Source organism: Podarcis erhardii (genome assembly GCF_964252035.2).
Source record: "Podarcis erhardii genome assembly, chromosome: 9".
Lineage (NCBI taxonomy): Eukaryota > Metazoa > Chordata > Lepidosauria > Squamata > Lacertidae > Podarcis > Podarcis erhardii.
In genome coordinates, this window is record NC_138512.1 from 13,920,823 (window position 1) to 13,935,753 (window position 14,931).

The 14,931-nt window shown below is 42.9% G+C and overlaps 1 protein-coding gene across 7 annotated transcripts in view; it reads left to right on the forward strand.

The window, feature by feature from the left end:
• The window catches only part of RBPJ (recombination signal binding protein for immunoglobulin kappa J region), a 91,374-nt gene extending 79,940 nt beyond the window's left edge, over positions 1 to 11,434 (forward strand). For all 7 annotated transcript variants that reach the window (XM_081875829.1, XM_081875834.1, XM_081875831.1 and 4 more), the window contains 4 exons: positions 420 to 560; positions 2,154 to 2,309; positions 2,762 to 2,865; positions 5,609 to 11,434. In XM_081875829.1, coding sequence (XP_081731955.1) covers positions 420 to 560; positions 2,154 to 2,309; positions 2,762 to 2,865; positions 5,609 to 5,924 — 717 coding nt within the window. In that variant the 3' untranslated portion in view covers positions 5,925 to 11,434. The remainder of the gene's footprint in view (positions 1 to 419; positions 561 to 2,153; positions 2,310 to 2,761; positions 2,866 to 5,608) is intronic.
• The last annotated feature ends 3,497 nt before the right edge of the window (positions 11,435 to 14,931 follow it).

Below are 14,931 nucleotides of genomic sequence, written 5' to 3' on the forward strand. Positions count from 1 at the left end.
GTTTTTAACGGATAATCAGTCTTTAAATCTACCAGGCTGGTTATGCATAGCTGTTAATGGTTGTAAACTATTCTATGTTTTGATATACATTCGGTTCTGTGCAAGGTATACCAATGTAGAACGGTATAAGGCACTGTTTCAAAGTCCAAATCCATATTGTCAATCTACTACAATATGCTTAGTGCTTCAATTAAAGTGCCTCCTGTAGTTTGCTAGGTTTGATGCTTCATATGTACACAGATGAAGTGTTTAACTGGCTCCTGATACTTGATGAATCCCTCCCACAGTTAGAATCCCTCAAGCACTCTTTTGATACCAAATATATTCACATACAAGTTCACTGCTGCTGCTTTTCAGTGCCCAGAAACAAGTTGCATTTTGAGTCCAAGTGTGTCTTATGTGCACTTTTTTATCTACAGATAATTCGAAAAGTGGACAAACAGACGGCATTGCTAGATGCAGACGATCCAGTGTCACAGCTCCATAAGTGTGCGTTCTACCTTAAAGATACCGAACGAATGTACTTGTGCCTTTCCCAGGAGCGAATCATCCAATTTCAAGTGAGTTAGTTGACAAACGGGTAATATTAAACGTTGACATAATCTCACACTGCACCAGTGCCAATCCAAGGGAACAGAGTACACAAAGTTCCAGCTCCTGGTCTGGAGCTGTTGAAAGGAGCGGGGTGGCAGGGCTCAGCAATTCCTGGATCAGATTCGCTGCTAGCGGGAAAGATTGTACATAGCACTGCACACCTTTGTTGCAGATCAGACCTTTCCTTTGAGGTTTAGCTGAGGTTTCAGAAGCTTGCCTCATCCTGCAAAGTATATTAGAACTAGCTGTGGAGTTGCAGATTGATGCATAGCATGGCAGTTGTTAGGAGCTCAGAGTGTGGTGGAGAGCTGCCTTGAAATGGATGCAACTACCCTATTTTTCGCTCTATAAGACACACCAGACCATAAGACACACCTAGTTTTTGGAGGAGGAAAATGTTCTGAATCCCAGAAGCCAGAACAGCAAGCAATCCCTCTTGCAGTTCTGGCTTCTGGGATAGCCGCGCGAAGCCTCTTCAGGGCAGTGGGATGAAGGCTCCCCCTGCCCTGAAGAGGCTTTGCACGGCTAAGTCAGAAGCTAGAACAGCAAGAGGGAGCGCTGCACAGCGTTCCCTCTTGCTGTTCTGGCTTCTGGGATAGCTGCGCAGCCTGCATTCGCTCCATAAGATGCACACACACACCCCCTTACTTTTTTAGAGGGGAAAAGTGCGTCTTATAGAGCAAAAAATACTGTCCTGAAGAGGCTTCGCACTGGGCACTTGAAGGGGGCAGGGAGAGGCAAAGGGCTGGGGAAAACTTTGCAGTAAGAAGCAAGGACCAAAGAGAAGGTGGATTTCTGTGGTGTGGTAACTGTGGCCCTCCAAATGTTGCTGGACGACAACAGCCACCACCCCTGACCACTGAGCCATACTGGTTGCAATGGATGGAGTCCAATAATATCTAGATGGCAAGAGACTTGCTATCTGCAGCATCTGTGTATCTGGCCTAATAAGGTCCAGCTCCGAGGGCCTTCTGGCAGTTCCCTCCCTGCGAGAAGTGAGGTTACAGGCAGAGGGCCTTCTCGGTAGTGGCACCCGCCCTGTGGAATGCCCTCCCATCAAGGAAATAAACAACTATCTTCAGGACTTTTAGAAGACATCTGAAGGCAACTCTGTTTAGGGAAATTTTTTATGTTTGATGTTTTATTGTTTTTTTAATATTCTGTTGGGAGCCGTCCAGAGTGGCTGGGGAAACCCAGCCAGATGGGCAGGATATAAATAAATTTATTATACTGAACTTAGGCTTCAGTATAGTGCAGTGCTAAGCAGCCTAATTTAAACAATTGGGAACTACAGTAGAGGGGCTTTCCTGAGGATCCTAGCTTACAAATTATGCAAGTGAACACAACTAGTTTGTGAATGATGCTTTTGCAACAGGGAAGCCCCTCTCCCCAGACAAAGGTGGCTTGATGTGTTACAGTTGATTCATTCTCCGCTGTTTTGTTTTGTTTTGTTTTGTTTTGTTTTGTTTTGTTTTGTTTTGTTTTGTTTTGTTTTGTTTTGTTTTGTTTTGACATGAAGCATTCTTGGCCACCTGATTACTTCTCTGTTTTTTTTAAAGGCCACTCCATGTCCAAAAGAACCAAATAAAGAGATGATTAATGATGGAGCTTCATGGACAATCATTAGCACAGATAAAGCAGAGTACACCTTTTATGAGGGAATGGGACCTGTCCACGCTCCAGTAACACCTGTGCCTGTTGTAGAAAGTCTCCAGGTGAGTTGATGTCCCTGCACTCATCTTGGGATTTAGTTCACACCTGACATTAGCTTGCTAAGTTCAAGAGTTGGCCTCCTGCGAGTGGTAGAACGGGAGTAGCTTGCAAATTATAACAGCAGTAGTTGTGCTAGGGGCTGCACAGCGTCTTTTGCAAGTGCAAGACGCCCCTTGGCTTGGGCTGTGGTGCTACACTAAAAGCAGGGCTAGCAGAATAGAAAGGTGGTTAGCACAGTTTGGCTGCCACCACTGGTTATCACACGTAACCATTTTGCTTCTTGCTTCTTTATTGCATTAATCTAACAAGTCTAATTGGTACTTCAGCTAACTTGGTCTCAAAAACGTTGCCTCAAAATGCACATAGCTGCATTTTGTGCATTTCTCGAGTGATTTGTGCACTTCTCACAAGTATCTGATAAGTTTATATCTCATTTCCCCACCCCAACCCCTAGTTGAATGGAGGAGGGGATGTAGCAATGTTGGAACTTACTGGACAGAACTTCACTCCAAATTTACGCGTCTGGTTTGGAGATGTGGAAGCGGAAACAATGTACAGGTGCGGTATCACACTTAACGATATTTCTTTTCACACATCAAGTTCAGAATGTGTTGGGGTTTTTTTGTGGACTCTAAAGATAAGTCTGTCATCTGTTTAGGTAAGTGTGAGAGTTAATTAACCACTTAGCCTTGAATAATATATCAATTTTAAATTAACTTGCATATTACCAAAACTTCAATATAGGTGCCTGCTTTTGAAGTAAATTACAATTTAGGAGGCCATCTTTCCAACATTCTTTTCCATTTCCCATTACACTAGCAAACAGGGAACCAAAAATGCTTTTATCTTTCATCATGCCACTTAAAATTTTGCCCAAAGCATCGTTTATCTGTTTGAAATACCTTTATACCGCCTTTTCTTACAAAGTCCTTTCAAGGACCTTAAAAAGGACAAGTTAGCTTCATATTCATAGCAAGAATGGTGGTGTTCCCGATAATTTACAGTACAATCCATTGGTCCTCAGTGATCATCCTTTTCCATGAATACTGGTAATCTGTACAGCCATGCCAACCCACCAAGGTTTTCCCAGCAAATACACCTTCCCCAAACCGAATTAATTAATTAATTAATTCAGTTTGGGGGAAAGATATATCAGTTAAACAAACTGATACTTTCTGGACTCATAGGGCTTTGTTAGTGGTGAATAACTTTTGTTTGGAGAAGCAACTGTCAACTCTGTTGGAAACAACTGCTGGAATTTTTATTTTAAGGGGTTTTTTTTTGGGGGGGGGGGGGTTTGACTCCGGTCCCTTGCTCCACAGTACAAGCAAAGCCAGAACAAATTAAGGGGGAAACTTTTTTTCCTGCAATTTCTCTTACAGAGAATGAAATAAAAAAAGATCTGTTAGCTATGTATAATGTATGTATGTATGTATGTATGTATGTATTTATGTGTAATGGGAATTATGGTTGCTTGTGCGTAAGTGGCAACTGCTCCAGACAGCGTTGTCCGGCTAAACTTTCCCTGGCTGCACAGCCCTTACTCCCCGTGGCTGTGTCAGTCGCTGGCAGAATCCGTCAGTGGGCGTTTCCTGAACTTCTTCCAACATAAAAGCTCCTTGACACCAAGTCTCCGCCTGGCTTCCCTGCGCGGAAGCTTTCTGCGCAGAGTGGGCGTGCCTAGCGGAGGTCCTGCGCTCTCCCCGCTGGTCTCGGTGGAAGAGTCTCGGAGCCCTCCCTCCGAAGCCCTCTCATGCTCCCCTTCCTTCCTGGTGTGCTGGTCCCGGGGGAAGGTACCGTGGGTGTAAGCAGAGTCCACACGAAGAGGGGCGAGGTCCAAGACGGGGAGCCCGCCGGGGAACAGGTACGCTGGAACAGGAGGCCGAGCTGGGAACTGGAACACCGGATAGTCAGGAACAGGAGGCCAAGCAGGGATCAGGAACACAGGAAGGTCCAAAGCCAACAACGACGTTGCTCCCGCAACCTGGGGCCAGGCTGACTGGGCTTTTATCCTCTTCTAAGGCCGGGGGCGGTCCCGGCCCCCAGGAGCCCCGCCTCCTCTGGCCTTAAGGCGAGCATTCCTCCTGGGGGCAACCAGTTCCCTTCGCCTCTCTGCCCTAAGCCTCTGCAGATCAGGAGAGGCCGAAGGGTTACTGGGCCCTGGAGGAGGCTCACCTGTGGCCACTGAGTCGTCAAGCCCCTCTGGGGCCAGAAGGGCTTCACCTGGGGCCAGCTCCTGATGCTCTGTCACAGGTGCAGGCTCTTCAGCATCTAAGCCTTGCCCCAGTTCAGCCGGCCCTGGAGGCGGGGACTCCTGTGCAGGCTGGGATTCCTCTGGTTCATCCTCTGAATCGGAATCCCAGGCCATCACACCTGGTGTCACACTGATTTCCTTCCCCAGAGGAAGGGCCTCTGCTGGGCCCTTCTCCAGCATCGCTGGGGAGCCTTACCTCCGCTCTTGGCTCCGATGGCAGTTCCCTGACAGTATGTATGTATGGTGATTGCAGAATCAAATTTTTCCTGTTGGAGAATTTAGATTGCCTGGGTTCAGAATTTTTTTTTTTTTTACTTCGTATGGAGTATCCACAACTTTGCACATTCTTTATTGGCAATAAAAGTGTTGGTCAGCTAATGCGCTCTCTCTCTCACTCTCTCTCTCTTAATATTTATTTATAAATTTTAAAAGTGGCTGAGGAAACCCAGCCAAATGTGCAGGGTATAAATAATAAAATAACAATAATTATTACAAATTTAATACAAAATACGCACTTCCCTATTAATATTCAGTTACCATTTGACTTGCCCTCAATGGTTTCCCCATAATTTCTGATGCTGCTGCATATTTTGATTTTTCTATGCCCTATCCTTTCTGCTTATTTTCAGGCGCGTAGTTCCTGCTGTTTTTCATTCAAATCCCACTTGCAATTTCCACAAGTATACAATCACTCTTTAAATACAGTGTACCTTGGGTTAAGTACTTAATTTGTTCCGAAGGTCCGTTCTTAACCTGAAACTGTTCTTTACCTGAAGCACCACTTTGGCTAATGAGGCCTGCTGCTGCCGCTGTGCCACTGGAGCACGATTTCTGTTCTCATCCTGAAGCAAAGTTCTTAACCCGACGTACTATTTCTGGGTTAGCAGAGTCTGTAACCTGAAGCGTATGTAACCTGAGGTACCACTGTATTCTACAAAAGGTTTCCAATCCTCCTTAAAGGCTGCCTCTCCTCGATCCCTAATTTCCATAGCTGAATTTGCCAGTTCTGCATATTCCGACAGCTAACGTCTCTTCCCTCTTCCCCAGGTGTGCAGAGAGCATGCTGTGTGTCGTTCCTGACATTTCCGCATTCCGGGAAGGCTGGAGGTGGGTCCGCCAGCCAGTCCAAGTCCCAGTCACATTGGTGCGCAATGATGGCATAATCTACTCTACCAGCCTTACATTTACCTACACGCCAGAGCCAGGACCCCGACCCCACTGTAGTGCTGCTGGAGCAATCCTCAGAGCCAACTCCAGTCTCCTGGCATCCAACGAAACAAACACAAACAGCGAGGGAAGCTACACAAACGTCAGCACAAATCCAACCAACGTCACATCATCCACGGCAACAGTAGTTTCCTAACCACTGCTCTTTTATGTGGAACTTCTAAAAAAAAAAACTTAAGTGCTTCGAACAATGAAACTGAACAACTTTTGTGGTTTCCCGGTGGGGTGGAAAAACCTCTTCACTGCTCTTTGAACTTCTTTCACCTACAAGTGCTGATCTCAGTAGAAGCCACAACTAAAAAATCGCGGGGAGGAAAGGCCCATTTCTATTCATACTCAAAATCTATTTTTAGTTGTCTCTTTTAAAAATGGGCTCGAAACTAAAAATAAAATAAAATAAAAGTGGCTGGGATACAAGTTGAACTCGAAAACATGGACATAACATAGTTTTTATGGACCAAGGAAACGCTTTAGTATAAAAGGTACATTTTCACCATACCTTTTTGTATCACAACATATAGTATGCTTTTGTTACCAAATAGTTTATATATTATTTTTTTTCCTCTGAGCGTTTGCTCTGAAGTATACTCAGGTTCCAAGCCTGACCATTCTTGTATAATCACCATACTCTTCCAGTTTTTAAAATATATATATATTTTTGGTCTGTGGCTGGAACTTGCATTTTTTTAAACTGAAGTCTTGTGACTTTTTATGAACTGATTTTTTTTTTATTTTCACCAAGTAGAACCTTGTAAAGGCCAGCATATTTTTTTTAAGATGATATGAAGTTTGTGCAAAAGCTTTAAAAAATGCCTCTGCCTTGCCTGCAATACATGCAATGTATGTTAACTTTAGAGCTCCTCTTTCCGCCATTGTGGACAGCTCTTTCTATGTGTTCCTTTGTTATGTATTTATAGTGTTGATTCATGAGGTTTTTTACATTACAAATGTGGCCTCGTGCAGTTTTTCTTAACTGCTCATGCTACTGGCATCTGTTGGTGTTTCGGAGGGTTCTTCCTTTCACGGTCAATACATGCATTCAGGTTGGCTTTTTTTATTTTTTGCTAATCTTGTACATAATTTGCTATTAAGTGTAAGTTAAATGTGTGCGTGATTCTTTTTTTTTTTTAAGTGAACTGTTCCCAATAACTTCATTTGGCAGCCTCTTTTTCTGTCTCGTTGGCATATGGCAACATCCCCCCCCCCCCCGAAGCATAAGCCACAAACAGGATTGGTCCCTGTGAGTTGGGAGCCATCACAAACCAGCATGGCTATATCATCAGACGTCAGGCCAACCTAATGAGCTTCTTCTTTTGTATGATATTACTTTCTTTGAGTGTGACGTCATTGTACAGTTAAATGATAGTACTTAGAAATGGCTAATTGCAAAAGCACTGATACGGACTACACTTCTTCCTTCCTTTTGTCTGTTGCCAATAATCTACTGCAAGGTTCATATCTTTCCCCGATTGCACATTAATGGAGGGCCAATTGACACTACTGCTTCTCTCCAAAGTCCTTTCCCAAAGCTTCTTGTGGAACGCTCCATAGGGACTTTTGGGACCGGGGGCCAGGATCTTAAATGCCTGTTCATGTGTTGAAAGCAACAGGAGTTGGAGTCCCACAGGGATCCTTGTCTTTGCTGAGATAGGCTAATGTGGCTACCACTCTGGAAAGTGTGCATGCGCAGTATTTCTGCACCCTCATAGGGAGACAGCGGGTATCCCTTGCTGCCTGCATCAAACATGCCACATCAGAGCCTGTCCTAACCTTTAGGAGCAGCTTTGGAGAAGACCAAAAGTTGCTCAGGAAGGAAGGCACGAGAAGCCCCAGGCTTATATGGCCACAGGGTTTCCCCTGCCATCATATGCCTGGGAATCCTTGCGATTGAGGTATATTGGATGAAGGTTTGTTGGACTGTGGTGGCGAAGAAGACCCAATACATAGCAGACCCAGTCATAAGCCTTTCTGCCCACGGCTTGGATTTCCAAGCCCCACTAGTGGGAACGGAGAAGTGGTTTATCTTGAGTTGCACTAGTTGGATATTGGTGGTACTTAAATTTGGAAGTTGTCGTGTCTCTACCCCACCCACACTTTGATGGGTTGTGTTGAAGCGATTTCTCTTGATTTGTTGCACACACAGAAATACCGTTACACTTCCTAGGCTATAGTCCTGGCGTGCATTTCCCATCCTCCCTCACACTGCATTCTTCCATAAACACAAGGGAAGTGTTTGGCTACACAAGTAAGCAATGTTAATGGCTTCCACATAGTCCTCAAGTTTAATCAGCGCTGTTACTTATATTTTGAGTAGATTTTTTTCCACATCAAGGCTGTAACTTCTAAACCCATCCAGTTAAATCGGTGCCACTGTCTTGAAGTGCGCTGTGTTGTCTTTTCATACCGTGTAACTTGCCCCCAACAACATTGTCGCAAGCCGTTGGTTCTTAATACTTAGCCAGTTACTCCCTCTCCTCATCTCTCTCTCTCTCTCTCTCTCTCTCTCTCTCTCTCTCTCTCTCTCTCTCTCTCTTTTTAGTGACCAAGGGCAGAATTCACTGTGGCCTTATCTCTGGCTGTTTACTGGCATTTTCTTGCAAGCCTGTATACGTTGTCTGTTCTTAATTTTCTCCCGGTTGTAACGTAGTGCAAATTGCTTCATGGTGTGTGCTGAAGAAGTATTGACTTACGCAGCGCTGTTCGCTCACGGACTTCAGGCTTTTCGCTGAATGTGTTCGGGATCAACACATGCCCGTGTTTGAGGTTTTCAGAAAAATCAAAACTAATAATTGCATACACAGTTGATAACTGTTAGAAGCTTATCAGCTTTCACAGTACCCCAGGTGTCGTCATTTTTGCATATAGCTGCATCTCATCCTTTTTAAACTCTTTGCCCTGCGTTGCCCAAATGGCGTATATCCAATATTTGTATCTCTTAAGGAATTGAACTGAAGGAATTATATTTACTTTTTGCCTTTCTCTCTACACTACAGGATAGTGAGAGAGAGTTTTTTGGGGGGAGAGATAAATTCACTTTTAAGCAGTACCTTGTAACCTTAGACACTTGGCTTTTGTAACCTTTTCTTTTTCTGGACTAGCTGTCCTGTTATCTTCAGGTAGGAAAATTGGTATATTGGAAATAGTCTTCCAGACTAAAATTAGAAATAATCTTTCATTGCTCTGAGTACGTTTTATTTTCTAAATCTCTTTAGCTGATGGATGGATCCTTATTTTTTCATAAATGGGTTTGGCTGTTCAACTTCCATAAAGTAGTGAGCTAAATTTGCCTGCTAATGTGCAGTACTTGGGGGGGGGGGGTTGGAATGAAACTGCAGTCTACAAAATGCTTTCGGAATAAGGTTACTGGCCTAAACAGGGCTACCTCAGAATAACCAGTCAAAATGATCATAGCTGGCATAAGAGTGTTATGCTATAGTCTTTGAACCCTGTTAAGGGCCATGTTATACAATCAGAATATAATTTTTTTCTGAGACTGCACTACTGTAGGTGGAAGGGACTGTTTTGGCTTTTAAATACCTTAAGTCCCTATAAAACCAGCTTATGGAGGGGAGAGGGTTCAGCCTTTTCCCATGCTCATACTAAATTTCTGCATTCAAGGAGTTCTCCACCCTCTGTGGCAGCATTCAGACATGCAGTCCTTCCCTCTTGTAGTGGAACATCGCAGAAATATGAATTGGTTTTCTAACCTGGTCCTTATTCTTGCATCTTTGGGGAGGATAAGCAACATTTTTGAGTTGATTCAGACCACTTTTTAAATTGCTTTAAATTGCTTTCCGAACAATGTGAGAGAGCAAGCAATATGCTCTGTTTTGTATGGAAAAAGCAGCTCAGTGCTGAGCGTTGCTGTTACATGTTAGGTCACAGTTAAACCTTCCGGAACATATTTTCTACAGGTTAGTCTTGAGGGGTTGTACAAGTCGTCTGCAAATCTCTCAATACATCTCTTAAGTAGAATGTGTTTGATTGCACCTCTGACACTGGCGCAACCCGTTTCAGACCAAATAGCTTCATAGCAGCTTCCATTCTGAAACAAAACACTTAACTTATGAATCATGGCATTTATTTTTTCTTTAGAAAACCGGTTTATGTGAGTGTAGAGCGTCTGTACTTTTCCTGTGCCAGGTGTTTTAACTTGTTTTCAAACATTGTAAATGTGGGATTGGGTGGCAGCTTGGCGTTAGAAGCAAAATTTGGGTTTCCCTAAACGCTTTTGGGTCTGAAGTTTTTCTCTGTGGAAACTGCAGTACTGAGCAGCTGCTCCAATATCGTGAATGTGTGGGTCTTCCCGCCCCCCCCCCAATATTCTGTTCTCTTTTGTGGAGCTTTATATGATACTCTTCTTACGTTGTATTGTGCTTTTGGAATTAGAGCATCACCACAAACAGGATATTCAGCATCCTGGAAGGAGAGAGATTTGTTCACAGCTCATGTCTACTTGGAAATCTGTTTATACACGTGTGCATTTGGAAGTGAGTTGGGAGTTTCTTCTCGCTGTGAATGAAATTGGCATTTTGTGCACCCTTCCACAGTCAAAGCCCCTTAGATAACCCTCTCCCAGCTTCCTACTTACATGCAATGCAGCCAAACACTCCATGTGTCAAACTCCTCCATCCCTTGGCTGAAGGCATCGGTGCATTCCCCACAATGCCCTTCATGTTCTTTCAACGTTATGCGTGGAATGTCAGAACTTCTCTGGTGCTTGTTGGTGGCTCTCTGCTAAGAAGCCATTTGTTCTGGCAGCAATCTCTTGATGTTGGCTGCTGTTAAGAGTTTTTGTACGGCTGAGGACCAGATACATCAGTAGACAGGAACGGCACAGTTTTCCCTAGACGGGGAATGCAATCTTAAAGTAAACAGTTTGGGCTTCAAGCACACATCGGTAGTAAAGCCCCTGTTGATAAGACTTCTGAGTAAAATTGCATATGATTGAGGGAATGGGGAATTCACGAGACGGAACATTGGTTGCAGGCCTCTTGTGGTAATGTTTATCTGTATGTGTGTATGTGCCCATTCAGTCCTCAAAAGGGTTTTATTTTGCACACCGTGCACCTGTAAAACTTGGTAGCAATAAGATAGAAGGCTGATCAAGTCTTTGCTATACCTTTTTGTAGGAAAATGAATCTGCTCAGATTTTATAATTCATCAGTTAAAGCCTGCAAATAATCAGCAGTTTCCAGGAATAAATAAAAGTGAAATGTATGCCACATCAAGTGTGTTGTCACATGTACAGAGTGTGTAATTAGCTGGTTCGATATTTGATTTTAAAACGTTTCACTCAACTGTGTCAAGATTAAATTTAATGTTCTGTTACTCTTCCTGTGACTAATTAATCAAAACAAAATGTATGACACTGAGATGATTGCAAACTTGTTAAAATTTGGGTGCGCTTCTGCACACAAGGGATTGGTTGACAGTGAAGTCATCTGTGTAACCAGAAGATCAGAACATACCCATGCAAGATGAGGAACTGCACTCTGGACTCCACTCAAACTGGATATGGAATCTCTTTTCATACAGCTTGTAAAAAATTGCAGAAGTTAGACAAGACTGTTTTTTTTATTCAAATACTGTAAATATGAACTAGTTCACTTTTTGATATTATTTATTAAATAAGGAAAAAACAAACTGTTTAATTTCATTTAAATTCATAGCTAATTAAGTTGGCTTTAGATAGTTGAAACATAGAAAACTTGGGTTTAATTCTGGTTTGGGTTTAGATGGTAACTTTAAAAAAAACCACAACTGCATTTGAAATTCTGGTTCAGATATAATGCAGAAAGGGAAATTGATCAACTCCTTGGAATGTAATTTATAAAATGAATACAGTGGTACAAACGCTTCAGGTTACAAACTCCGCTAACCTGCAAGAATTACCTGGAGTTGAGAACTTTGCCCCAGGATGAGAAAGGAAATTGTGTGCCGGTGGTGCAGCGGCAGCAAGAGGCCCCAATAGCGAAAGCACACCTCTAGATAAGAACAGTTTCAGGTTAAGAACGGACCTTCGGAACGAATTAAGTTCATAACTAGAGGTACCACTGTACAATGATTAACCTGAAGGAACTAATCTTTTCTGAACATGTGGCTGGGATGCAAGCAGCTGTGTCTCTGCATACTTTGCGGCATTTTAAAACCCCAGAAACCTGTTCTCAAAAGGTTGGCTTTTAATTTTTTTTATTTTTTAAGGGGGTCCATATTTGTAACTAAGGCAGCATGAAGATCTGGAATTAGAAAAGGAACTGTGGGACCTCTGGTGTTTTATACAGAATCACTTGGGTACATAATACAGAAATCTGTCGGTCCTGACCTTTTTACATGCAGTTAATACTGCATTCCACTTTGCTCCCTGTCAGACTTGATTGCTTGAAGATGGAATTGAGCCATCAGACCTGACACACACTTTTTTTTCTAGGCATGCTTGAATAGGAGGAGTAAATGTACACTTTTAGCTCACAGAGTTTAAAGCAGGGGTCAGCAAACTTTTTCAGCAGGGGGCCGGTCCACTGTCCCTCAGGCCTTGTGGGGGGGACGACTATATTTTGAAAAGAAAAATAATGAACAATTTCCTATACCCCACAAATAACCCAGAGATGCATTTTAAATAAAAGAACACATTCTACTGATGTAAAAACACCAGGCGGGTCCCACAAATAACCCAGAGATGCATTTTAAATAAAAGGACACATTCTACTCATGTAAAAACACGCTAATTCCCAGACCGTCCATGGGCCTGATTTAGAAGGTGATTGGGCCAGATCCGGTCCCCGGACGTTAGTTTGCCTACCCGTGTTTTAAAGAGTATTTATTTATTTGGTGTTTCAAATTAGAATTTTACAATCACACATACAACATGAAAACAAGCTTCCATAGAAGCTCCTGGACTTCCCTCCTCCCCTTTGTGGGTCCTATAGTTAGTCATTTCCTCTTGCATCTTTTATACTAATCAAAATCTTTTACAACTCCATTCTATCCGAAATTCACCATTAAACTGCAAGTGTTATTCCCATCCTAATAACGATTTGAACTGTTTACAATGGTTTTCAAGGTAAATTATAACCCCCCCCCCATTTCTTATTAGAATTTAATAAGAAGAATTAAAATTCTTTAAGTCATTTTTGCCATTTCGGCATAATCAATTTAATTAGCCATTCTTTTCCGGTCGGGACTTTGTCTTCTTTACATCTCTGGGCCAATAATACCTGCGCAGCTGTTGTCACATACATGAATAGTCTTTTCTGCCCCATTGTGATTTCGGCACCTAAAATTCCTAAAAGAAAGGCTTTGGGGCGCTTTTTTAAGAAACAGTTAATTTAAGCATTTTTTAAATGTTTAAATAGAGTTTATGGTTCAAATTCCATCTGCAAATGACAATTATCTTTCACCTTAGCTACTGCTGCTCAGAGGAACATTGGCCATTGCTAATACAGTGGTACCTCAGGTTATGTACTTACTTCATTCTGGAGGTCCGTTCTTAACCTGAAACTGTTCTTAACCTGAAGCACCACTTTAGCTAATGGGGCCTCCTGCTGCTGCCGCGCCGCCGGAGCACGATTTCTGTTCTCATCCTGAAGCAAAGTTCTTAACCTGAGGTAATATTTCTGGGTTAGCGGAGTCTGTAACCTGAAGCGTATGTAACCTGAAGCATATGTAACCCGAGGTACCACTGTACTTTGGTCTTTTCTTGCTAGAACCATCAATAGTCAAGCAGTGGGGTTTCTCTTCTGATTTAAACATTTCAAAGTGTGTGGGTATTCCATGTGTTCAAAGCCACATTTGTAATAGTCTTGCCAACAAAGTACATAAGCAGCCTGTGATTGGATTCTTGATACACTACGGTTACACTTAAGTTTTCTTGGTTATGTACACGTTATAAACAGCATCTTAAGGCACTATGTTCATATTCCTAAGGAGGGTCAGAGAAGTCAGTGAATGTGATGTTAGAATAACACACATTTATAGAGTACTTTAAAGTGATCAAAGCACTTCGTACGTATTTTTCACCTAGTAATCCTATTAATGCAGGAACCGGGTGGCGCTGTGGGTTAAACCACAGAGCTTAGGACTTGCGGATCAGAAGGTCGTGGTTCGAATCCCCGCAACAGGGTGAGCTCCCATTGTTCGGTCCCAGCTCCTGCCAACCTAGCAGTTTGAAAGCACATCAAAGTGCAAGTAGATAAATAGGTACCGCTCTGGCAGGAAGTAAACGGCATTTCTGTGCGCTGCTCTGGTTCGCCAGAAGTGGCTTAGTCATGCTGGCCACATGACCCAGAAGCTGTACGCTGGCTCCCTCGGCCAATAAAGCGAGATGAATGCCGCAACCCCAGAGTCGGCCACAACTGGACCTAATGGTCAGGGGTCCCTTTACCTTTACTAATCCTACTAATAACCTTTAAATATAGGCCGGTATTATTTCAAGAGTGGCTTGTTTCATCCTGTTTGCCGCTTACGTGCCTGGAGCAAACTCTGGAAGAATTTCTAGCCCGAAATGCTCCCTTTACTACATCAGCTCTAATACGGTAAGCCATTTTCATGCTAAACAATAATGCACCTGACATTTTGTGGAACGTGGAGGCGGGGAGGCGTAATTTATCCTGTCCAGCTGCATAAATCATCCTGCCTTTTATCTTTTTAAAATTCTGTGAAACTGAAGTGTAGCCTTTCTCAAATATTAGCTATCTTAACATACTATTTCCCCGTTGCGCTTAACAAAAATCGAGGTTTTGTGCAAAGGGCACGAAAGTACTCTGGGGTCATTGTTACTGCTTTTATTTTCATTTCATAATTTATTCCCTTCCCTGCTATGCAGGAGAAACTCGATTTTGGTCGTGAATGGCAGGCTTCCATTATCGTTAATGAATAAAATGGTGATAATGGGCTTATTGCGAGGTAACCACACGATATTACTGGCTTTATTAGCTGAGAAGAGCTAGGTGATTACATTCCTTGTGTTGCAAGCAATGGCTTTGCAGTTGCTTTTAACACCCTTTCCTCTCCATTCACCCAGCCACCCCTGTCAAAGAGTATGTCACCTGATATGTGGCCATTTAAAAATAAATCCTAAGCCTTCACTGCATTATTTTTGTCCATACCTCCAAGAATTTCGTAGCTATACATGTGGTTCTCCC